Source organism: Kogia breviceps, chromosome 19 (genome assembly GCF_026419965.1).
Source record: "Kogia breviceps isolate mKogBre1 chromosome 19, mKogBre1 haplotype 1, whole genome shotgun sequence".
Classification (NCBI taxonomy): domain Eukaryota; kingdom Metazoa; phylum Chordata; class Mammalia; order Artiodactyla; family Physeteridae; genus Kogia; species Kogia breviceps.
Window position 1 is genome coordinate 55,592,548 of NC_081328.1, and position 26,627 is coordinate 55,619,174.

A 26,627-nucleotide genomic window follows, 5' to 3' on the forward strand; every position below is an offset into this window, starting at 1 on the left:
GCCAGCAACGAAGACAAATGCTCTGAACCATGCTGAAAGGAGCCACGAAGAAGCAAAGCACCAGGAGGACACCCGGCCCTGCAAGCAGCCCGTCGGGCCACCGGGGGGAGGAGCCTGGCGTTACCCGGAGGTGCTAAAGAAGTAAAAACCGCAGGGGCCGACAGTCGGGGCGCGGCTGAGCGGAAGCACAGAAGCAGCGCGCGAAGGAGAGCGGCAAGGGCGGAGGCCCGCGGTGGCTGCCATCGAGGCCCGGACGGGCCAGGGCCGGCGGCGCGGCCGCACGGCGGCAGCGGGAGACCCAGGGCCGCCCGGCCGCTGGGAACCCGGGCCCTCCGCGCACCACACAGCCGCAGCGCGCGCGGGCCGCGGTTCCTGCGTAAAAACGTTAGGCCGCGTTTAAGGGCCGAGCGGAGAAGACGGGGCCTTTTCAGAAGGAGTCTCACGTGAGACAGGGTTCAGTTAGGCCTCCGTGCGGAGAGGACTTGAGTGTTCCTGAAAAACGCTCTGAGAGCGTTTCCGCACGACGCTAGATTACTGAGCCACTTGCTCGGTTTCGCGGTGGGGTAAGGAGCCCTCCTGCAGATGAGGAGGGGCGAGGCGGGTATCCGATGGTGTCTGGGTGCGTGTGTCCTGCTTCCTGGGGGAGCAGCGTTTAAGGGCGCCTCCCTGCTTCAGGCCTAGGCTGCCTGACGTGCTCGCCTGCTCGCGACCCTGAGTCCCTGGGGCTCGTCTCCGTGCCCCGCGATTTCAGAGTGCTTTGTTCTCTTTGCTTGTGTTTTGGCCACGCGGCACGCGGGATCTCAGCTTCCCGAACAGGGATGGAACCCGAGCCCCCTGCAGGGGAAGCGCAGAGGCTTCACCGCTGGACCGCCAGGGAGAGGTCCCGCAGTTTCAGGTTGAAAGGGCCCTGGCTGCCAGCTGACCTCGACAGTCTGGCGGGCCTGCATCTCCCTGGACTCAGCCGTTCCCCCCTCTTCCAAGTCTCCCTGCCCCGGGCTCCCTGCTAGGGAAGCGTGGACCCTGCTGCCTGTTCACTCCCATCGTGCCTCCGGGACCTGACTTCCCTGTGGTCGGCTAACGCTCACCCTTCTGCGGGCGCCGGTGGCCCCAGCTGAGACGGCTGCCCCAGCGCTTCCGTGTGTCATCCTTGGCCTTCCAGTCCCCACCTGTCGAGGAGACTGCCTTCCGCGCCATCGCCCGTTTCCGCTTCCCAAACCGACCTTTACATAGGACTCCTTTGCTGGTAGGAAACAAAGATGGCAATAAAATCCGAAGTTATACAAATCCAGCACATCATCGAACCTGCTGAGGGTATCGAATTCAGTGACTACTTCGCAGAATTGAATAATTCAACATCTTAAAAAAAAAAAAAAATCACGACGAAGTCTAGCCGTTGTGTTTTCAAGCACCTGTTCCCCAACAAGCTCAAAACACAGCCATTGTGAAAAGGCAGAAGAGGCGTGCACACGTGTCTTTCAGGATCTGGGGGGGCGGGGGGGGCGCTGATGTGATGCTGCAAAAGGCAGGGGATACGAAGAGGCAATGAGGCTGAGGGGCCCCGGATCTAAGTCCGCATCCACACACCCTGCTACCGACTAGCTCCATGACCACCTCAGAGGAAAGTACTCAGCCTCCCCGAGCTTGGATTTCCTCACCTGCCAAGGAGAGAAAACACCCACCTCCAAGCCTAGCCACACATGAGAGGTCTGGGGTCTAGGATATACCTCTAAACACTGGAGGAGAAACTGAGGTACAGAGAGTAACTTGGCTCCGCCGGTCCTGCTGCCACTGATTTAGCCCATGTAACACGACTCTGAACATGCAGCAATCCAATCTCTAGCACTTAGTATCGTTTAGGCTTCCTGTGCGTCACCCGAAACACTTGTTGACTAACGTAGATCCAACCTGTACCCCCGCACTGCGTCCTCGGTCCCTCGGAGAACGCCAGCGTTCAGCCGCTGGACAGTCAACTGTCAATCACCGGCTAGATTATACAAACTGGATATTCTTAGGCAAAGTGATAGATCTGCCCTGCCCCGGGCTCCGTTTCCATTCGTGCCCAGGAGAGACGAAAGCAATGAAAGCTAATCTAACGTTGAGGGAGACGGCAGCTGCTGAGACCATGTGCACACACCCAAAATACCTTTGTTGCAGGGTAAAAAATAAACAACATGTTTTTCTTGCTTAAACTCTTAACTCCTTAGCTGTGTGTGTACCTATCTGATTTCTTGGGCCACCTGACCCGCATGCTTTAATGACTCGAAATAAATGTGAACTAAAGCTCAGAAGGATACATTTGAAACTGAAGTTGATGGTATAAAATATCTCAAAATAAGGAAGAGACACCTCCACGAGGTTTTACTTTTTCAAGCTAGAGTATAGAAATGCAACATAGCCCTCATCCAAATAACCACCCTGAGAAGTAAAGCTACCGTTTATGTCCCACCAACCCAGTCATTAGGCATAACATCAGAGTTCTTTTAATACTCTTCGTGGTACTCGGGCACTTACAGACAATTCACTTCTTACCCACAGAAAACGGAGTTCCTACAGACAAAGACCCAAGGCGTGGTGAAAATACAGAAAGCAAAAGGGAAAGGCTAGGTCCTAGCCTCGGGTCGACCACCTGGTCGTTACATAACCCCCGACGAGCTCCTCCATGCGACAACTTGCCCTCCTGGGAAACAAGAAAAACACCTATTCTACTACTCAAGTTTTTAATCAGGATAAAACAAACTTTATTCTCTGATTTTGTCTATGATTTCTGAAAATCATTCACAAATCAAGGCCATGCCATTCACATTTCAAATCCCACTTCTTTTAAGTGAAACAGAATTAGCTCCCTGACAGACCTAACTGAGGCTGAGCCAGCCCTTTTTTGCTTTTGAGGTCAGTAAGTAATCTAAGACTGAGAGTTTTCACTCCACTACTGAACTCTCCCAGTCTGAGTTTCCTTCCTCTATCTCAGACTGTTGGTGAAAATCTTTTCCCGATGCAAGTACACTTTGAATTTCCCATACGCCTGAGAGTTGGTGGCATATGCGTACGATGGCCAGCTTAGAGACGGCAGTACGTACTGGTCCTGCATTTACAGCGTGAGTCCCCTTCCTGTGTGTGGAGAATCTGCAACCTCACGAGGCGGAGCCAGCTACCCGTGATGGAAGCTAAGAGTGCTGGATACTCCCTTTCTCAGCACCCTTTGCGCTGGAGTCTGGGCCCAGCACAACCACTGTAGACTTGGAATTTGTCCCTAGTGATGTAAACAGGCAGGGGCAGCACAGGATCCATCCTGGCACTTGACAAGAGCAGTGGCAGCTCCTTCCAGCTGGGGAAGCCTTGCTGGAGCAGCTACGATGAGGACACACCCCAGGTCCGACAGCAGTGGCACAAGCGAGGAATCTGTACCCTACTAGTAGTATAGCAGTGGCGTCGGCACCAGCCCCCTTCTTTGGTATATTTTCGTTTCTGTTCAAGCTCTGTTGTCTGATTCTAGTTCTCTGGCCCTTCGGCATCTTCTACGAACTACCCCAGATTCTTTCAACGGATTCATTTCCTGCCAAGATCAGTAAGAATCAGTTTCCATACCTTTTCACGACGAACTCTCATTGATTCAGAGATCATATCCTCAAGGCTAAGAAATCAACCAGCAGAGCACCTTGCCCCATCCAGAAACTTCCAGCTGAAGCAGCACTAAACTAGTGACCCTATCAACCTTTTCATTCACAGTGTGCATCACACAGCAAGCAGAAGGGATTAAAAGGGGGGGGGGGGCTGAAAATAACAAAATTGTAGTTCAAGGGCACAGAAAGACAAACGGACAATGTTACAGCACCTCAAAAGTTTTCAGGGCCAGGGGCTTCCCTGGTGGCGCAGTGGTTGGGAGTCCGCCTGCCGATGCAGGGGACGCGGGTTCGTGCCCTGGTCCGGGGGGATCCCGCGTGCCGTGGAGCGGCTGGGCCCGTGAGCCATGGCCGCTGGGCCTGCGCGTCCGGAGCCTGTGCTCTGCAATGGGAGAGGCCACGGCAGTGAGAGGTCCGCGTACCACAAAAAAAAAAAAAAAAAAAAAAAAAAAAAAAAAAAAAAAAAAGTTTTCAGGGCCAAATCTATTCAGACCTTTTATATGGAAGGAAGTACAATGAGGTACTAGAAGAAGAGCATGGACTTTTAAATTAAAAAAATTAATCTGAATTTTGGTCACTCCATCACCTCCTCTCCCCCAACTGACTAAGAAACTGCACCCCAGACAAAACCCAGCTGTACCCAAAACCTACGTGCCATACAGGACACGCGTATTCAGGCCTCCTTTGCTTTCCCTAAGCTCTTCACTCTGACCAAAATGTTTTCCCCTTGCTACTGAACTCGTATTCATCCTTCAAAATCCAGCTCCCGTGTCACTTCCATTGTGGAGCCTTTCCTAATGGCCCCCCAGTTAACCACTACTTCCTCTATGTTGCCGGAGCCTCTGGTGTGGTGAGTCATTCCCGGGACCCCACCCCACCCTGATGGTCAGCTCCCAGGACAAGCGGAGGTCTTACCAGGACCAGGAGTAGGTTTTGGGCAAGCAAGGTGCCTCAGGGGGCACGCGCTCTCAGGTGCAAGTGCACGAAACTCGTCCTTACTACCTTCCTTCAGTTCAGAGCCTATCATAAAATAAGTACTGAGACTCTGTGGATTGAACGGTGAGGAATGTGAGAACATGTACATGATTCAGAGATCATTTATACGAAACTAGAGAAGGCAGTGTCTGACACTGTCACCAACGGGTTGGGTGACCTTCCTGAAGTCACGCAACCTGACCAAGTGCGAAGGACAACGTGGTGCCTCCTGCGGCCAGTTGGTGGCTCTGTGACTCCCCGTTCAAAGGAAGCTCGCGAAGGAAGAGCCCACGACAAGAGGGGCCAGTCACAGGGGGCTCCGGCTCTTAGGTGAGGCCCGACGAACGCGTAGGACTTGAAGGAAAGGAGGGGAAGATGGTCCGTCTATGCAAAGGCACCGCCCATGGGAGGGGTACGAGATGCTGGAGGGAAAGAACGGCAAGAGGCTAGAGGAGAGGGTGCATGTGACCGAGGGAAAAAACAAGCTGAATATAAATCGGATGGTTTGAGTGGAAGGAGACCATGAAACACCCCAGAAAACCGAGTGAGGTAATTTGGGGGCTTGGGACTGAGCAACAGGGTAGAAGTCAGACAGAGAAAGACAAACACCACACGATATCGCTTATACGCGGGATCTAACGAAGGGTGCAGGTGAACTATCTACAAAACAGAAATAGAGTCACAGGCATAGAAAACAAACTTACCGTTACCAGGGGGTAAGCGCAGGGGAGGGAGAAACTGGGAGATCGGGACTGACACATCCACACGACTATATAGAAACTAGGTAACTAATAAGGACCTGCCGTACAGCACAGGGAACTCTGCTCACTACTCTGTGATGGCCTATGTGGGAAAAGAAGCTAAAAAAGAGCGGACATATGTGTATGTGTATAACCGAATCACTTTGCTGTACACCTGAAACTAACACAGCAGTGTAAACCAACTGTACCCCGATTCAAAAAAAAATTTTTTTAAAGCATACAAATTAAATGTGTTAAATTTCTGGAATAAAAGTAAAAACTCTTAAAAAAAAAAAAGGATAGAAAATACCATTCTATAATAATAGAAGGCTAAGAGCTGCAGTTCTTAGTGTCTGTTAAGCACAGGCACGTTTAGGTATAGCACACAGGTGATCTCGTTTAATTCTCGAGTCAAGCCTCTGCGGCTGCTATGATCACCATCCCATTTTACAGATGTGTACGCCCAGGTTCAGTGAAGTCAAGTATTCAAGGTCACATGGCTGCAGATGACAGAAGCAAACTGAACTCGTGCTTTTTTGCCCTGCTTACACCCGAGAGGAGAGGAATCTCATGAGGGTAGTGAGTGGGGTAGGGCTGGCAGGTACGGCCAGAGGAAGAGCTGACCCAAGGGGATACTGTTCTCAGGATGCAAGCTTAATACAAAAAAGAAAGGAACATTCGAAAAAGCCGGGTGGGGGGGATGAAGAGGGTATACATAGAGGAATGGGGGCCGTATGGGGTCAGGGAGACAGAGAGCCAAGATCACATCGGTCAAGAGAAGTAGCGGCCCTGGGGTCAGGAAGACTGGGGTCCCTCTGCAAGCACCACGACTTGCTATCTGGCGTGTCCTGGAGAAGCAATTTCACCGCCCGAAGCTTCCGTTCTCACATCCCTACAATGGACATAATACACCTGACTTGACACGTATCATCTCTGAACCTTCTTCACTGGCCCATGGAGCGCCTGGGTGTGACAGGCAGGGGATAAACCATAACGTTGTTTATCACTCAGACTAGAAGAATCAGTGAAAGGACAGATGCACAGAGAGATGTGAGGTCAGGGCACAGATGGGTATGACCAGGAGCGGGGTGGGTGGGGGAAATGTCTGTTTCAGATGTGGACTCAGTCTTTCTCCTCAAAGAAGCAAACTCATTTGCTGACAGTGAGGAAGGCAGAGGAGCTGGAGACCTCCCCGGAAAGCAGAAGGTCTAAACAACTTTCTCTGCAATTCTCAGAACATTCAAGCTGAAAGGGACCTGAAGGATAATTGAATTGAATTCTTACCCTGTCTCCATTTTACGGGTGAGGAAACAAGCAAATGTGTTCCATAAAGGGCCAGATAGGAAATATTTCAGGCTTTGTGGGCCATAATTTCTGTCCAAATAACTCAATTTTGCCATTGTAGCATGAAAGCAGAGATAATACATAAAGCAAACAGGCGTGACTGTTCTAACACAGAAACTAGAGCTCTGTATAACTTTCATGGGTCATGAGACATTCCTTTTGATCATTTTAACCATTTAAAACTGTGTAAACCACTTTAGCTCGTGGGCTGTACAAAAACACACAGTGAGCCATAGTTTGCCAACCCCTGCCGTAAAGTGGTTCTGAGGGACTTCCCTGGTGGCGCGGTGGTTAAGAATCCGCCTGCCATTGCAGGGGACGCGGGTTCGAGCCCTGGCCCGGGAAGATCCCACGTGCCGCGGAGCAACTAAGCCCACGCTCCACGACTACCGAGCCCGCGCTCTAGAGCCCGTGAGCCACAACTACTGAAGCCCGTGCGCCTGGAGCCCGTGCTCGCCACAACTAGAGAAAGCCTGTGTGCATCAGTGAAGACCCAACGCAGCCAAAAAAATTAAAAAGAATAATAATAATGTAAAAGAAAGTGGTTCTGAGCTCAGGCTAAAGATAATCAGACATGAGTCTGAGTCTTGCCCCACAATTTACTACAAGTGAAACTTCAGCTTTGGTATCTAGTCTCCCTACATTTCCTCATGCACAGACTCCTCATTTATAAAACGTGGATAAAAAGTAGACTCATTCCATGCAGTTTTTGTGAGGATTATGTGAGATAAAAAGGTATGTAAAAGAGCTTAGCAGAAGGCCTGGTTCAAGATCAAACCAAAACAACAAACAGAAAACACTAGGCAACATAGCGTCAACTAACAGTTCACCCAGGATCAGAACCCCTGGCCCATCTACTCAGTTCAGCACCTTTTCCAGTCCCACAACCACCGGTAGACTTGGTTTTGCAAGAAGTCAGATGTTCACGAATATGTAATTCAGTGGCACTAAAAAAAAAAAAAAAAAATCCCCTATCCCCTTGGAAATGTCTTCCCATCTTGGAGATTCCCCCATCAGAAATATATTACTCTATCTTCAGCTGTTTTCCACTTGAACAACGCAAATTCCCCTTGGATGAGTTTTTAAGTTATATTTATTATGTAGTTTATTAACTACTTTTTAAGAGGTTCTCTTAGACACTAGATTGTGATAGGAAATAAAAAGAGAAAAGAAATGTGATGTATCCAAACAATGGGATGCTATTCGGCTGTAAGAAGGAATGAAGTGCTGATAACACGCTACAACACGAACGGACCTTGGAAAGCAATTAGGCTACGTGGAAGAAGGCAGATACGAAGACCACATGCTGTACGGTTCCATTCACAGGAAATATCTAGAACAGGCAAGTCCATAGAGACAGAAAGTCAGTGGTTGCCAGGGGCGGGGAGTGGGAGTGACGGCTTTCCATCTGTGGTGACAAAAATGTTCTGAAAAAAAAAAAAAAAATGTTCTGGAACTAAACAGTGGTGACGGTTGCACAACCTTGTGAAGATAGTAAAACCACAGAATTGTAGACTTTAGAATGATTTAAATAGTGAGTTTTATGTTACATGTATTGATGTGTGACCACAATAAAAACTATACATATATAAAGAAGACACAGGAGGATTCCACAGGTGTGATAAGAAGTTCTCCTGTGAGAAGCAAGAGGAGAGGTTAGAAAGGGGAGACTGAGTTCGTCAAAGCGCATCTCAGCCGACCTTACAAGTCTGCGTGAGGCTAACTGTGCATGTTACCAGCCCATTTATTCAAACAGTACTTGTTAAGCACCTACCGTGTGCCAGGCACTGAGCCTGGCTCTGAGGATAAACTAGAAAACAAGAAAGAAAGCGTTTCTTATGATTCTTTCCAGTCTATAATTAACTGGAGCAAAAGCCCCCACCCAGTTATTTTTGCAAAACAAATATGCAGAATATTTACTGTCGAGTCATTATTATACAGTTTTTAAAATGACAGCATTTCTTCATTGATTCTCATTTGAGACCTGCCTAATAACTAGCATATCCAACGGTGAGAAAAAGGAAAAATATGTTCTTTGAATCAAGAGAACCACAGGATTGTGCTCTTGGTGGGGTGGGGGGGGCGTTGGGGTAGCGGAAGCTCCAGGGGAGAAGGATGGAATTTCGATGAGATCTGTTAATTTGCAAACTTGCTATCTTCCCGAGGCTAAATCTCTACAAAGGACAGAAAATGTGACAGCTGCACTTCTTTTAAAGTGCTGTTTGCAGTCTAACAAGCTAACACTGTTGGCAACACGTGTATTTTGTTTTTAAATCAATTCCAAATGATTGAAAATACATTTTAGATTTTTTTTTAACTTTTAGGCACCTCAGATCTAAAACAATCCATAAAGCTGAGTCTGTCCTTTTTTTTTTTAAAGACTTCCTTACCTTTCTTGGTCATATGCTCTTGCATTTACAATTTATGTGAAAAACAAAGCTCTTCCTCCATCTCCACTATTTACCATTTTCTTTTTTTGTCTAATTGAAGTATAGTTAATTGACAATGTTGTGTTAGTTTCTGGTGTACAGCAAAGGGATTCAGTTAGACGTATATACGTCTAAACACATATATATCCTTCTTCAGATTCTTTTCCATTCTAGGCTATTACAAGATATTGAATATAGTTCCCTGTGCTCTACAGTAGGACACTGTTGTTTATCTGTTTTATACACAGTAGTGTGTATATGTTAATCCCAAGCTCCTAATTGATCCTTCCTGCCCCTTTCCCCTTTGGTAATCATACATTTGTTTTCTATGTCTGTGAGTCTGTTTCTGTTTTGTAAATAAGTTCACTTGTATCATTTTTTTAGATTCCACATATAAGTGTTATCATATGATATTTGTCTTTCTCTGTCAGACTTAGTATGATCATCTCTAGGTGCATCCATGTTGCTGCAAATGGCATGATTTCGTTCTTTTTTATGGCTGAGTAGTATTCCGTCGTATACACGTACCACCTCTTCTTTATCCATTCCTCTGTCGATGGACACTTAGGCTGTTTCCGTGTCTTGGCTATTGTGCTGCCGTGAACACTGGGGTGCATGTATTTTTTCAAATTAGAGTTTTCTCCAGATATATGCCCGGGAGTGGGATTGCAGGATCATATTTATCTTTTATTCTCAGAGGCATTTAAAATGGATAAATGCACTTTGGAAAACAAGTGAGTCCAGTTACATATAAATTCAGGTTACTATTAGAGTATGGTTTAAGTAGTTAATTTCTCCCAAACTTCTACCACAAACAGTAAAAGCATGGATGATTTCCTTGAGCCCAAATGGTGTAGAGGAAGGGTGAAATGTCTGAAATACTGATACCTCACCCACTAGGGTGCACCTGCCTTAATTTCACGCTTCAGAATTTGCACCATCTCTCTGTATTCTCTGCACGTTTCAGCCTTAATATATCTTCCCAATCAAATTAGGCATTTCTTTAAAACAACAGAATTAGCGACCATCTAGTTACAAGAAGATGAAACCAAGCCCCAAGGAGGTGAGAGGCAATAGATGAGAGAACACATCTAGTGAAAAACTACAGGCAACTGGTTAATTTTTTTTTCTCTGATTTGTTGCTAAGAAGTATGCAACGCTGTGGATGTACACTTTGGAGATTTTGAGTTAAAAAAAAAAAGCAAGTTGAAAATAACACAAAAATAATATTAACTGCTCATGAAATTTGGAAGAAACCACCTTAGGTTTGATTTTCCATTTCCTAGGTGCTCCCTCTAGCACTTTTGTTAAGACACTGGGACCCATGGAGCAGTTTTCCTTTTTCAGAGATCAGGACCCACCTCCAGAGGTCCGCATGGTTAGACGCTCAGGCTCTAGAACCGAGGCTGGGGTTTCCGTCGGTAAAACCTCCAGAATGGCAGGCCCTCAGATGTGAGTAGCACCGGCCTGCCCTCACGGAGGAAAGCGAATGGGGTAAGCAGACCATCCCCCCGGGGCTTAGCAGGCAGGAACGCCAAGTTCATTAGCTGAAAACTAAAAACAGCAGGGTGGGAGACATGCTCCTGTGAACAAAAACCGTAGAATCAGGCCTCCGGGCCTGCCGTGGTGCAGAGGCAAGCGCGAGCTGGTGAGCCGCCAACGAAGTGTCATTAGGAGCTGGGCTGTCAAAGGGCAGTGAAAGAAAACTACCAGTACTGATCACCCCTTGCAAACTCTTTCCCATAAAGCTCGATATCTTTCTTTTGTTCCTAACTGATAGAGAAAGTTAGCCGTAGACTTGCCAAAGGAGAGCTTTTCGTGGCCAATCTGGCGCTCCGCTTTAAACCCAGCTCAGGATATTAACAAAACCTGTTGCCAAGGGACAGCGATGCAGAGTTGAGTCTAAGATACAAAAAATTATATTCGGCTACAGCTGCTGGAAGAAACCCTCTCTCAGCAGTACTTCATACTGTGGATCTGCGTCCGGCAAGGAACGGCTCGCAAGTTGCAGGGCCTTCCCTACCTCGGTCCTGCCTTCTCCCCTCCCTCACCTCACTACCCAGACAGATGACCCCCTGCCCTGCGGCCACACGAGGCTTTAGGATTTCCTGGGCGCTCAGGCCTGCACACACCGCCCCTCCGACCGGAGCTGGGTCTGCTCAGACCCCCCACTCCCACCCAGTCTCCAAGTCTCCCATTCCCTTTCCAAGATCTAAGCAGTTGTTCAACCTTTCCTCTGAGCTCTCATTAAGTCACACATGTTGGTACACAAGTCTGTCCCTCGTTAGAGCGTGAGCTTCTTGCGAGTAGGAATCATCTCCCAGCACCCTCCCTGGCACCCAGCCGCGAAGCCCACCACGAGCATCGAGTACATGGTCAGGGAGCGAATCAATGCATGAGAGACCGCGTGCGGCATTGAACAGACCCATCCAGTCATCTGATGACCGACTGAATGGACAGAGGCCCTGATTTCCTGCGCCTGGTGCTGTCGTTTATGCTTTATCTTTAGGCCTCAAGGGCCCGTCAGTTTCTGCCTTTATAGGGTGAGCATAGGGGCTTCCCAGGGAGTCAAAGGTGGGCCCAGAGCATCAAGATGCGCCCGGGATGCCGACGATGGCGCGTTGGAGTGTCAGGAGCTCTGCCTTCGCGACCGGATCCGCTATCACCTGGGACTTCCCGGTGCCTCAATCCCTCTGGGTCATAGCTGCTTTGTCGATAAAGTGAAGCGCGCGGCCTACATGATCTCTAGGGTCCCCGCTAGATGTAACATCCCACGGTTCTGAACTCTTCACGTTTGGCCCAGACTCTGTACCAATATACTTGGGCAGCTGTCACATCAGCAGAAAGTGAATCCGGTATTTATCGCTCAGCCAGCAGAGAGCACCGGGGCGCCTTTTCTGTGCTGTTCTCCAGCTCCGGGGCCTGGACTCTGTTTGCTCACCACATGGTACTTTTGCTCTTTTCACGGCTCAAGTGGCCTCCTTATAAAGGCAGATGATGGTGTCTATGGTCTGAGTCTCCTCCACTCTCAGAGAACATGAGGGAATACGAGGAGACCCAGCTCCTTCCTTAATCGTTAAGTTCTTCAATCATTAACAGTATGCGGACTTTAAAAATGTTACGCAAATGTAAAACGCCACAGGTCACAATACCGTCCAGGTTTCATTCAAGTTTAAGGCTAAGCAGCCGTATTCGCTGTTTTCATTTTTCCATGTGTTTCCTGATTTATTATGTCAATCCATTTGCCTCACTTATGCCCGTACTCAGATAACCTGTTCCTACAGCCCCTCTAAGTGGGCGGCGGGCCGCGTGTTTAACCCTCGTGCCCCTGGTGTACTCAGATCCGGTCAATCCAGCCCCCACCCATTGTCAGAGTTATGTTTTCTTTTGCAAAATAAGAGACTGTGATCTCTCAGACCAGAGACTCTGTAACCAGTCAAAAGATGGTGGGGGCTCGAGGACCAGGTCACCCAGGTGCAGGGCTGGCGGCTCCTTTACACCGTGTGCACACACCGCTAGGGTAACAAAGCCTGGCCCGCAGGGGACAAGAGTAAAGACGCTTCTGGAAAAGCAGAACGCGGCCCCTGCAAAGGGAGAGAGAAAGGGGTCAGAAGATGCCTTTCTCAGTTCCCACCAGGCTCCTCTGTGCCTCCTGCAACTGGACTCAACAAAATTCTCCCTCACGAAGAAAAAGACTCTTTCACTGGAGGGAAAACAAAACACACACAGAAATATACACAAATGCACACACACGCCTGTGACCACTCCACCTGTATATTGTATACACTCGGGCTTCCCTGGTGGCGCAGTGGTTGAGAGTCCGCCCGCCGATGCAGGGGACACGGGTTCATGCCCCGGTCCGGGAGGATCCCACGTGCCGCGGAGCGGCTGGGCCCGTGAGCAGTGGCCGCTGCGCCTGCGCGTCCCGAGCCTGTGCTCCGCAGCGGGAGAGGCCACAGCAGTGAGAGGCCCGCGTACCGCAAAAAAAAAAAAAAAAACACAGTCTATCGTATACACTCTTCCTAGGTCATAAGCATTTTTCCATTGGTGGTTCTGTCCGCCTTCATTACCTGTGACATCAGGTGGGCATCTGTAACTTCAACCATTCCCTTACTGTGATGCAATAGGGTGTTTCTGTTTTTCACTAAAGCATGAACCTTGGGATTTCAATGAGCTAGATCCAAATCCCAGCTCTGCGAACCACTAACTAACTGTATGATTCTGGGCAAGTTATTAACCCGAGCTCCAATTTCCTCCTTTGTAGAATGGGGATAAGTTTACCTACCGCTCCGGTTTTCATGCAGATTAGCCCTGGTTAGTTTAGCGCTCATCACAAAGCCTTGCACACAGTAGGCCCTCAAAGATCACTCGCTATGTAGGACACAGGCTCATAAATGGGAGCTCAGTTGTCCGGGTTCTCGACACTGCCCAAGTGCTTTCGCAAAGACTCTGCATCCCCCGATCTACTTGTTTTAATCGAATTATAATTAACATGTATTATATTAGTTTCAGGTGCCCCCGCGCCCGCCACCCCCCCGCCACCCGCCCCGCCACCCGATACCCTTTTTAAAACAGAAAAGCAGCACAGACTTTCCTCTAGAACTTTCATTTCTCCTTCCCAGCTTTGCCTTGGGATTGAAAGTCTAGGAGTCAGGGCTGCTTTTCCACATGAGACTGTATTCACCTCCGAATCTGAGACGGGAAATGAGAGGCTGGTTTTAGTCCTACAGCCAGTGGTCACACCGTCCAGCTGATTCACTACTTTCTGTTTTCCTCTGACTCTGCTGGCCCCACTTAGAGAGCTGTGTGCAGGTACTCAGCGAGGACATAAGTCTAGGCTCGCTTTAAACAAGCCCCAAGCTAGTTTCTGTTGCTCTTTTTCCTCCTCTCCATACACCCTGGCTGCCTAGGAAGGCAGCATCACACCATAGGCAGGTGAACAGAGACTGCATCCGAAGCTGCAGGAAACCGGTGAGGCGGGTACCTGTCTCTTATACGCGGGGCCAGTACGGAATAAAAACTCACACTCATGCCTGGCTTCTGCACCCTGGGTCCTCAGACCCCTTCACCCTCTGATCCCCACTTGCCAGCTGACCTCCCTGCTGATGATTGCTTAGTCCTCTTCCGTGTTGGCTCATCTCACTCTTGACTTTCTGCCTCACCACCACGCTTGCCCACCTGTTCTCTTGTTGTTCGGATCACCTGCCCCGGGACCACCCACCCAGCTCCGAAGGGTGCCTTACCGTCCCGTGGCCTGTTCTGGGTCGCCCACCTGGCCACGCACTTGACAGATGCTGCCATCAATACCCTGGCAGGACAGTCTGACCGATGACGGAGCTCTGTCCTAAGCTGGGAAAGTTCCTTCCCACTGACCTTACCCCCAACCACCCCATAGATAACACATCCCGACAGTTTCATCCCTGACTGTCCCTTCTTCCTGAAGCTGATGCGGGTATTTTTATTCAGAATTTTATGCTAAACGTACTCAGACCACATAAAATAAAGCTGCCTATTAACACAAATAAGTAAGACACACAAGTTGAAAAGACCTGTTGTTAATAATCAATATTGGAAGAGCTTGGTAACACTCGAGTAGCACTTTTTTTTTTTTTTTTTTTTTTCCTGAGGCTTACAGGCCTTTTCTAAAAATAAGCTTTGCCCGGCTACAGATCCTTGGTTCTTACTCACTGCCATCCCCTCTTAAGCTTTGTTCCGTTAGGACTGGAACCATTTGTTACAGAGGGAAAGGCCTCCGTATATCTGCACAGAAGGGGCATGTGACAGCCACGGACGGTTCACCAGCAAACACTAATTAAGTTTGGGAATTAAGACAGCAACAGCGCGTGTGCGTGTGCGCGCGTGTGTGCGCGTGCGCGTGTGCGTGTATATGTGTGAATTTAACAACCCCCCTTCTCGCCGCCCCCCAGTTTAGAAGCAGCCAGTCTCTCACTAACAACAGAAAATCAGAAAAAAGAGCCGGTACTCGAGGACCAGACGGCAAGTCTCCTGTTTTACTTGCTTATTCTCCCGAGAAGCACTACAGCGCAAGTTCCATTTGGCCAAGTTAATGTCCTCCCTCTACCAACAGGCTCCAACCCAGGTCGAGGGGTGCCTCCCTCCTTCCTCCGTACCCCAGCCGCACCTTGTGTACTACACGCGTATCACACACGGGAGCGTTAACCTGCTGACGTGCTCATCTTCTCATGCTATGGGTTGAACTCTGTCCCCTCCCCCCAAATTCCTAACTTGAAGACTTAACCTCCAGCGCCCCAGAATGTGAGAATTTGTCTTACTTAGAAATAGGGTGGTTGCATCTATCATGAAGTTGAGGTCATACAGGATTAGGGTGGGTCCCTAATCCAACAGGACTGGTGTGCTTATAAAAAGGAGAAAACTGGGAGAAGGCCGTGTAACGATGAAGGCAAAGATCCGGGCAGTGCTTCCACAAGCCAAGAAATGCCAAAGACGGCCTGCAAAGCCCCAGGAGCTAGGAGGAAAGCATGGAGCAGGCTCCCCCCACAGACCTCAGAAGGGATCCAGCCTGCGGCCACCTTGAGCTCAGACCTCTCACCCCCAGGACCGTGAGACAACAAGTCCCTGTTGTGCAGGGCACCCACTTTTGTGGCACTTTGTTATGGCGGCCCTAGCAAACTCACACATCCTCCCGGACGGCCAGCTCCTTGAGGGCAGAGATGGAATTCTGTGCACCTGTGTCGTCACTGAGCACAGCTGCAAGGTGCAGGTTATTTGTACAATTGTTCAATAACGCTTGTTAAATTCAACCAAGAAATATATGGTCCTCTGCCCCCGACACACAATCTCACGCATCTCCCCTACGCCCTGCCCCGCCAACACTGACTTGCTGTCAGTCTTGCCTAAGGACAGACAGGTCACACCAGAAAAGAAAGATTGCAATTTAAGACGGAAAAAGTCATCCTAACCCTAGTGTATCAAAAATTCTCAATTTCATTCTTAAATCAATTCCAGAACTAAATGTGCATTTTTTTCCCCCTACTTTACCTATAAAAATAGAAACTCATTCAGGAACAAAGTCCCAAGCAAGGAGACTTAGCAAGCCACTTGAAGGAGATAACAGAGTTGGCAGGTGGGTCCTAGCCCCCTGGCTGATGGTATGTTCTCTTTAACTGCCCAGCACGGTGAGGCAAAAACTCCCCCGTGGCTTTCCTGACTCGGACTGGGGGTGATTCAGCCCCCACCCACCTAGTCCACGCTTGAGGCCCTGAGCTGAATGAAGTCCCCAAGGAGAAAAAGGTGACTTACTATCGTTACACTGAGAAACAGCCTATTGTGAGCTCCAGAGCTGTAGGTCACTGTGTTTTCGAAACCAAGATAATGAAAGAAACACAGATTTAATCTAACAATTGTATTAAAATATCAATTGTATTAAATCTGTTCACCTTTTAAATGGAATTTTTCTGAAATTAAAAATACACACAAAAATGTATGAACTCCCTTGCCAGTACCCGGTATCATGCTTGAGAAAGTAAGTTTGGTAAGACAGAGAACTCTCTGGAGCACTTCTCTTCAGGTAAAAGTAAAATGAGAATTCAGAAGTGCAGTTTTCCTTCTTTTCAACTGACTTCAGCTAATTCTAGAAAAGAGAAAAGGAACTAAGAAGTGGAAAAGGCAGGTTGGCAGGTTATAGAAAATGAAAATTACAGCTGTGGCCATGCTCTGGAAACTATTCCCTGACCTAGGTAGACGTTGATTATTGAACCAACAACTTGCTTATATAATTACAGTGTGCCTATAAACCCAGTTGATATGATATACTTGTTTAACTATTAACCTCTAGATTTCCTGGAGTTTCCACAATCCAAAAAAAAAAAACCACCTAAAAGTACGAGATATGACATGTTCCATTTATTAACCTACTGTGATCATAAGTGATAAAAACCGTATTGAGCTTGCTAAGAAAAGGAAGTTCTTAGAAAACACACATAAGGTCTTTGAAGCTCCAGAGATTTTCCTAGGGCATCTTCTCTTCTTTGTTCTTCTAAGGAATTGTTCTGCCTCTGTCAACATTGGACTGGTTATTCTATTGATCTTGAAGTCAAGATCCTTCTCCATATTTACTTTGGATCTAGGACACCATTTCCTCAACAGATCTGAAAATCACGTTGATACTTGCCCGCTCATCGTAAAAACTTTTCCTGATCCCCTCACCTGCAGGGCTTTCTAACCCATAGTATCTATTCTGAGCATAGCCAGGATTCTAGCTTGTATTCTGTACCTTTCTGTGCCATCTTACCTCCTACTAGTCTCTAAGCTCTTTAAGGGCTAGAGGGAAAGAAAGAGTAAAGCAAAGTCATGCTTATGGCGAGCTTACTATAGCTCAATGCCTCAAACCCAGAAGAGCTCTCAATAAATAGTTCCTGAACAAACGAATGCCCAGCACTGGCCAAAGCACCTTTACATACACATAGCCTTGCTGAATCGTTACAACGGTCCTGTGAATGAGTATCAGTCTCTCCATTTAGCAGGTCAGGAAACGGAAGCTAGAAGTCAGGTCGATTTTTCAAGGCTCACAGCTAGGAAGCGGGAAAGTAGAGCAGCATGCATTTTTATTTAGTTCCACCGAGCACAGTGTCTTAAACATAGCAGTCAGTAAAAAGTTATTTGTTGAACTGATACGGACAGGCCCTTCAGCCACGTTCTCTCTCTAGATGTGTTTGGAGTCTTGGGGGTTATTTTTTTCAACGGCTAAGAAGTCTGGGGCACAGGAAGGAGTAAATAAAGCGGGAAGAAGATGCCTCTAAAGATTTCCGACATCGCAGAAAGGCTGTGTCTGCGCATTCACTACAGAATAATTCCCAGACGCTTCGCCACTCTGTCCCCGCTGGTCCTCCAGACTCTAGCCTCTCCCTCTGCACCGACTCATCCCTCCCACGTGGGGCTGGAGGAGGGAGGGTGCAGGAGGGGAATAAATAACTCGTCACTCAACGCCCAGGCCACCGACCCCCATGGCGTCTGTGAGAGGTCAAGCGAAGGAATCACGCACGGGCGCTGGCTGCTGGGCGTGGCCGGAGAGACAGCTGGCCGAGGGCTCACTGGTTTAAGAGAGAAGACTCATCCCGAAACCCCCGTTTCCTGCACCTCCACTCTGTCCAGAGAAGAGGGAGACGGTGAAGATGCGGGTCCAGGCCCAGTTTCAAGGAAACTGCACTTGCTACCTTACATAGAAATAACCAAGAAGAAAGGAAATCACTAAGCCAAAAAGGCTTGTTCCTCTACATAGGTATGTTGCCAAACGGGCCATGTTCTCATTACTGTTTTAAAACAATTCAACTTGGATGTGCCGAGAAACACGTAAAGTTTAGATCTGCTTAGTTACAGCCTCTCAGAGAGCTAATGGAATCAACGTTCATTACTGAGGTTTAACATAAACTTTCTGTCTGTACACACCCGTATCTACCAGTAGACCAGTTGTAACCAGCTTCCTTTAACCAATGGGCAGTTGGTACTTGGAACTCAACCTTAAAACTCAGAATGAGTCAGGCTCAATATTCTGTGATCAACAAAGGCTTAAAGGAACAAGTCAAAAGGAGCCCATGTATAGGTAGACACAGGTCAACCCCTCCTAATTACCATCCCTGGCCCTGGTATGCACAAGTTCCCATGGCATCCATTCATGTTTTCCATCTCCAACCATGTCTTTTGGGAAATGGGTTCAGACATTTATTATGGGGTGACCCCTCAAGTGGAGTAGCCAGGAGCTCAGGTACTGGGGTCACGCAGACCTTGATTAAAGCAACTGCTCTGCCACGATCAACCTTGACATTTAACCTCTGGCCTCAGTTTGCTCATATACAAAATGGGGCATCACCTCATGGGGCCCTAGTGAGGGGAGAATGAGCTAACTCACGTTCGTCACTAAGCGCGGTATCTGGCATAGAGAAGGGCTCTCCAGCAGTGCCACCACCTAAGATGGTAGGGATGACGGCATCTCCTTGTATATGGCACTTGAACGGACCTCGTCGGGACGGCGGAGAACAAAGCGGGGCTCGCCCTCTACCGAAGCTGCTCTGTCCTCAGGTAGCCTCCTCCCCATCCTCCCCTCCCTTCATCTCCAGCACCTGTGCCAGGACCTTCCCTGCTAAATACGCACAATCCCCACAACATCGGTGACTCGGAAAGCAAAAGGATACTCACACGCAAAAGAAAACTGTCCCCAGGGCTGGGGCGGTTCATGTGAGAAAACGGCTCTGGCCTCTGTAGGAGGTGACAACCGGAAACCCGTCTGGGTGAGACGGAGGCTCCTGCGACGAAGGGGGACTTCCACCCTCATTCCACACAGACAACATGATGGCACCTCTGACCCGGGTCATGGCAGGAATCGACAAAGCCAGGCAATGGTGGTAGCATGAGAGGTGTTTTTACTTCGTTTGGTTTTTAAACACAATATGGGACAAAGAAGGGGAGGAGAACTGATGAACAGCCTCTCAACGGGAGGGGAAAGAAAGGCAAAGAAACGTCAAGCAAACAGGAAGAGTGCAGCCGAGGGGCAAGGACCCCAGGATGGGCCAAAGGAGACGGGCAGCTCCGCTGAGCGGAAATGAGCAATGGCCGGCCACTCTCACACCCAGGAGAAACACCACTCGGACGCTTCCTGTGGGCTGGGCCCCAGAGGTCGCTGGCTGAGTCATGGGCCAGTCGTTATCCAGGTTAACAACTTCCAGTCAAAGCCAAACAGGAATGTAATACGGACCAGGAGTCATTGCGTGATTGGGGAAAGCCACAGAGGGCAAGGTCACCAAACTTTTTTTGGAAAGGGCCGGAGAGTAAATGTTTTGGGCCCTGCGGGACGTACGATCTCCATCACGACTATTGGACCGAACAGCCGCGCGGGGAAAAGCAGCCCTGGACAACGTGTAAATGAATGAGCAGAGCTGTGTGCCAATAAAACTTTACTTGTGGACACTTTGAATTTTATGTAATTTGCATGTGTCATGAAATGTTACTCTTTTAAATCTTTTCCCGATCATTCGAAAATGTGCAGATCATTTTAGCGCACAGGCTGTACTTAAAAACAGGAGGGGCTGGACTTGGACCCCGGGCTGTAGTTTGCTGGCCCCCGGTTATGAGCTTGGGCCCCGTGGCCAAACGGGCCTGGCTTTGCATCCTGCCTGGGCTGCCTGCTGGTCCTCCAGCCCCGGGCAAGTTCGTGAACTCACCCGAGCCTCAGCTTCTTCATCTGTAAATTAACGATAACTGTATTTGTCCCCCTAGGATTTATGTGAAGTTCAAAAGCATAGTACCTGAAAAGTGACTGACATAAAAGAAGTGGTGATGATGGTGACAGTGATAGAACTGGGTGTCTGGGTGTGGGTCGTGATGGCATCAGATCTATAGCTAATTGTCTCTGAAAAAACAACAAAAGAACAAAGGCTGACCCCAATCTGACTTAAGGAGGGATATACAGACTAGAAAATAAAACAGATGAAGAGAGATTCAGCAAGAGCCTGTTTAATGCCTCAACTCAGAACTGAGTTGACTAAATTACAGTGATTTGTAACAGACTTCGTGTGTGTAGGTTATAACCTGACTACCCTTTCAACTGCAGAAAGAGGGGGTTTTATGAACTGTGTACCAAACCTTATGGACCAGCTCAGGAAAGGAAGACCATCTGAGTAAGCAGAGGAGGAAACAGAACCGAGGGCGGGGTGCGAGGAGGGGGTGAAAGAGACAGTGGTAGGTAGTCGGGAAGGAAGTTGTTTCATTGGGGGTTTATCCATGCAGAGTTCCCTGTTTTGTCATAGGGCAGCCAGCTGTTAAAAACTTTCAGGTTATCTCTCACAACGCTTCAGAGGCTCAAGTTCAGAGGCAACTTACAAACCAGCTCTTAAAACCAGCACAGGGTGGAGGAATTCACTTCAGTCCTATCCCACTGGACCCTTCAGACAACTCATCTTAGTTCTGCCTATTTTTAAAAGAGTTAGCCAAGGATCACGCAACTTTTAAATCTGTTTAGAAGGCCTAGGCGGGAGAAATCACACTTCTTCAGCCGTTGTTAAGTTGCTTTTTATGCTGTTCTTGCAACTTCCAAATAATCAAGCAAAGATAGAATGGAAATATTAATGCAAAAAAAGGAAGCACAGGAAAACTGCATTATAATTTAACTACCCCACACCTTTTATGAAATGTGGGGCAAAATGACAGAGATCGCCACGGATGAAAAATACTTTCGCGGGCTTCCCTGGTGGCGCAGGGGACGCGGGTCCGTGCCCCGGTCCGGGAGGATCCCACGTGCCGCGGAGCAGCTGGGCCCGTGAGCCATGGCCGCTGGGCCTGCACGTCCGGAGCCTGTTCTCCGCGACGCGAGAGGCCACAGCAGTGAGAGGCCCGCATACCACCACCAAAAAAAAAAAAAACTTTCGCTGACAGACATTTATTGAGCGCCTAGTATTTACAAGCTCAATGCTCAAAGAGGCAGAGTTGCAAAGATGTATAAGAAGAAATATGAGCTACCCAGCAGGGGCTCTCAGAGATCGTCCATAAAAGGCAAACAACAATTACAGTGGTTAAAACTTGCAGCTGTATAGTGTAGGCATTGGGACTTAAAATGAGAGCATTCGCAAAATATCCTTTGGCAGAAAATTGGTAAGAAACCCCACCAGCATGATTGATGTAGCACCATTTCCTGGGCACAGAAAAAGAACCCCTGCTGATTGTACAGTCAGCCTTCCTTACCAGCCTGCTCCCCACAAAAACAAACAAAACAAAAAATGTGAAATATACTATAGATTCTGGGGGGGGAGAAGTGTTTTATAAATGTGGATGACTAGTGTTTGTGCGTGATTTAGTGAAGAGAACACCGGGGCAGAGAAGCAGGAGATGTGAGTCCCACCTACGGTTCCGTCTTCGGGCAAATCACTTTCTTCCAAAGCTTCAGTTTGCTCACTTGTGAAATGAGATGATTAGACTAGAAAACTCCTTTCAAAGCTCTAAATTCTACTACTTAATATCAAGATGCATACATAGGCGCGTTTACTAAGGAGGGCTATGTTAAGAATATGTGAAGTGTGATGGGCTTGATAGAATTTCTGAGGTCGGGGCTTCCCTGGTGGCGCAGTGGTTGGGAGTCCGCCTGCGGATGCAGGGGACGCGGGTTCGTGCCCCGGTCCGGGAAGATCCCACGTGCCGCGGAGCGGCTGGGCCCGTGAGCCGTGGCCGCTGAGCCTGCGCGTCCGGAGCCTGTGCTCCGCAAAGGGAGAGGCCACAGCAGTGAGAGGCCCGCGTACCACCAAAAAAAAAAAAAAAAAGAAAAAGAAAAGAATTTCTGAGGTCATCAAAGTCGATCCTTCCCTTAATTCTTCTAACAAATCTAGTAAAGTAAACCACTTTTTATGATTAGACATTACACATGAAGCGGAAAAAAAAAAAAAAGAATTATTCTGCAACAATGCACATAACACAACCAGGTGCTTATGTGAGAATTATTTATGAAACCAAAGAAAAACTACTTTTGCCTGTAGAGATAACTGAAAATGCAGAAATGTCCAGAAGTTAGTAAATTCCAGATGGAATTTAAATCAAATCAGTACACTTTTCTTATTATTTTCATAAGATCTGGATAGGTATAGTTAGTATAACAAAATGAGTTTAGAAAGTGTAAGTTTACTTAAGACATTCTGGTTAAAATTAAAATCAGAACTCACCAGGGGATTAAATTGTTTAGATGCATTAAAGCTGAGCCCAACTTTCAACCCGCGATTACCTAAGCTCTGCCATCTTGGAATGTTCTGGCCTAACTTTGAAAATAATTTGATCCCCAAATTAAATTTTTAAAGATACATTTTATGAGGAAAAAAGGAAACACAAACACATGAAACATAAATGTCAAAAAAAAAAAAGAAAAATTCAACTTCTTTATCACTAAGAAATGCAAATAATCGTAAAATATTGATACTTTTTTATCAAATTGGCAAAAAAACAATTTCAAATTATTATACCCAGGATGAAGGAAAGTGAGCATAACCTTTCTTTTTCTTTCTTTTTTTATTTTTAGTTTTTTTCGTTTTTATTTTATATTGGAGTAGAGTTGGTTTACAATGTTGTGTTAGTTTCAGGTGTACAGCACAGTGAATCAGTTATCCATACACATATATCCATTCTTTTTCAAATTCTTTTCCCATTTAGGTTATTACAGAATATTGAGTAGAGTTCCCTGTGCTGTACAGTAGGTCCTTGTTGATTATCTATTTTATATATAGTAGCGTGTATAACCTTTCTGAAGAGTAATTTATTCGGCAATATTTAGCAGGCTGCTTAAGAGGAGAGAACGGGCACTTCCACACATTACTGGTGAGAATAAGAACTAGTTGCAGGCACTTTGGAGGGCAGTACACCCATGCCCGCCCTTTGCTCAGCACTTGCACTTCTAGGAATTCATTCATCCTAAGGAGATAATTGGGCCAATGTGCAAAAATGTGTGTTCGAGGTATGCCTTGCAGCTTTGTTTATAGCTGTAAAAAAGTGGAACTCTGTGAAAGTCCAGTTGGAGATTGATGAAACAGCTACATTCTGACAAATTAAAATGAGCAATTGCTAAAAAGAATGAGGAAACTGTATGTGCACGAGTATAGAAAGATGTCGAAGATATATGGAGTATGAAGCAAGTTGCAAAATATCATATATAGTGTGCAAAAGAGCACGTATGCAAATATATGTATGCATGTACAAATGCAAAGAGTCACTAAAAAGTTAACAGTAGTTAGCTGTGGGTGGTGTGACTTTGAGTGATTTTTATTTTCTTATTATGAATTTCTCTTCAGCTTGAACTTTTTTCAATGAGTATATATTGTTTTTATAGTCATAAAAAAAGCTATTTTTAAAAGGTGAAGAAAAGAATGGGGCATGGGGAAGAATTAGATATCCATAACCTGTAGTTCTGTGTCCTGGAATTTAGTCTAAGACCACAGTATACGTAACAATGTATGAACTGGGATGATTATCATAGCGATATTCATAATATTGAAAGTCAATAAACATTAATATTCTATTTAAATAAATACACTAGAATTAGATATTATTAATGTAGAAATATATTAACTTGGAATATTTCACAGTATTATTGGTAAGTGAAACAAAAGGTAACTAAATAATGTTATACACATTTTGGACTTATTCATATTCACATATATAGAGAATAGAAAAAAGTCCGAAAGGATATATGCCAAAATGTATACTGTGGTAACTAGTGATTCTTACTTTTCTTCCCTACATTTTCAAATGTTTCTACAATAAACAAGTATTATTTATGTACTTTTTTCTTTTAAGTTTTAAAAAGATCCCTTACAGACCTTTCAGACTTTAAAATAATGCGAAGTAGTTATAATGATACTAATCTGTGAAAAACAAAGGAGTGAGAATCTCAGCCCTTTGCTCCAGCATCAAATGACCACCAAGAGACCCCCGGAAAGCCCCTGCAGCTGACCTGCAGCACGTTGTAAAGTCATGAATGCCACACTGATGCAAAACAAACTCAGGAAACCCAGGGTACCTATTCTGATTTTGCGTCCTGTGATGTGCGAGGTTATAAAACAGACTGGCTCAGATTACAGGCTAAGCGTGACAAGTCCCTCTGGTGCAACCTAACAAAGGAATTTACAGAATGAGAAATTTACACATTTCGTTTCCCAGGGTAGAATGAATTACAGAAGCAAAGAACCCACAGTAGGGTTAAGTCCTTGCCTGTCACTCTCCTACGTGCTTCTGAATTATGTCTTATACACAGTTCCCATGACACAATGTACCTATTACTATTTTAAACCAAGATAAACTAATATTTTTTAAAGGTGAACAGAAGGAGCAGTGAGAAGTGCATTTGTAACAGGGTCAAACTCTTTGTATATTTTCAGGTGAACTGGGGGATGCCAGACCTCTCTGCCCCCACCCTCCCTCCCTCAGATCATCATGGCTGGTAACAATAGTTTTACTTTCCCGGGTAATGTAGATGACACATTTTTCCTGTAGCCTGTCTTCCTGTAAAGTGCAGGAATTCCTGCACCTTCTGGGTGCCCTTCCTGTTAACTTACATTTCAGATTTCCTCAAAAGGCATTCTACCACTTTAATATTTGAAAAATGTCCGCTCAACCCCAGATAGCTAATATAAACAAGCTGAAAAGCATACCACCTAAAGTTACAACTGTGGAAAACAAAATTTCTTTTTAAGAAATTCTTTCTCGGAATCTCACTGTTGGTAAGGCTGGAAAGAAGTAACCCAGTCCTTCCAGCTCCCGGGGAGCCTGTAATTCTTTTGCCTCTGCTGTGCCTTAAATTAGAGGTCTGTAAAACAGAATTATAGTGATCTAGAAAGTTCGTAAAGGTCCTTGAATTGAACATGTTGTTAAATTCTTCAATACTATGAGGTTATAGCCACCTTTCACTTTTCCTCCATTTCATTTGGTTATAGTATTACAAAGAAGTTTGGTACTGCAAAACAAACAAAAACAAAAACAAAAACAAAACACTGTCTTGGCCATTGGAGAATACCGTAGCTGAATCAGGCCAGTTCCACATTTACAGCCCAGGCCAAAAGTCTTTGCCATTTCTGAAAGGATCACATAACCTCCTTCTGTCAAACACTTTCCTTTTGGACAGGAATCCCATGTTCACACCAGATGCACCTTCCAAAGGGGACCCAATTAAGAAAACTATTTGGATAAATGGGAATTAATGTAAAGAACCACCAGTACCTGATCTGCTGTGGGTGCACCCATAATGGAAGAGTGCCATGCTAATATGTTTTTCAGTTTCCCAACTTCTTCTGCTAGGAGGGAGCCGCCTTAGGGAGTGAGCCCCCCAAAATGCACAAAGAAACCTGATTGAGTTTAAACCCTAAGGGTCAAAGATAAGATCACTAGAGCACCCCCTTCCTATCTCCCAGAGAGATCACTGCCATCTCTAAACTCCAGATGCACCATTTTCCTTCACTATCTATGCAATTATCTTATATCACAATGATTTGCACACGTGCTTTCTTTCACCGACTACATGGTAAATTCCTTGAAGGAAACAACTACATATAAAATATTTTTATATGTCCCCAAATCCTGTGCACTATAAACACACACACACACACACACACACACACACATCTCATAATGTATTTACTCATATATTAAACCTACCTGAATGAATGAGTGAATGCACACCAAATACAAAGTAACTAGACGCAATCTTTCTCATACATCAAAGCCTGGAATGCCCTCCTAAGCTACTATTTCTCTGCTCAATTAAAAGCTTGTCAGTTTTCCTGATATTCAGGAACATTGGCAGCTCATAATGCCAATCCCTAGGTACTTCGGCACTCCTAGCTTTTCAGAGTTCCATTTTTCCCCTAATAGCCAAAGAAAAGAAGAGCCCTACTTTGAATTCTGGAGAATCTATATTACTTCCTTCTGGGGCTGAGATGTATGATTCCCATCAGGTAGAACTAAAAAGTGACACAACAACTCTCCCAAAAGTAGCACAACTGCTGATGAGACACTTGAAT

At 46.5% G+C, this 26,627-nt stretch overlaps 1 protein-coding gene across 17 annotated transcripts in view; it reads right to left on the reverse strand.

The window, feature by feature from the left end:
* MAP2K6 (mitogen-activated protein kinase kinase 6) overlaps positions 1-26,627 on the reverse strand; it is a 116,024-nt gene that overhangs the window by 87,907 nt on the left and 1,490 nt on the right. For 7 of the 17 annotated variants that reach the window (XM_067020753.1, XM_067020748.1, XM_067020750.1 and 4 more), the window contains exons 1-2: positions 1,725-2,048; positions 1,086-1,240 (exon numbers count right to left, since the gene is read on the reverse strand). The exons of 2 other annotated variants lie outside the window; for them this stretch is intronic. In XM_067020753.1, coding sequence (XP_066876854.1) covers positions 1,086-1,240; positions 1,725-1,821 — 252 coding nt within the window. In that variant the 5' untranslated portion in view covers positions 1,822-2,048. Of the gene's footprint in view, positions 1-1,085; positions 1,241-1,655; positions 2,049-26,627 lie in introns of those variants that run through there. 8 more of the 17 variants (XR_010838063.1, XM_067020755.1, XM_067020758.1 and 5 more) reach the window with 6 other exon arrangements.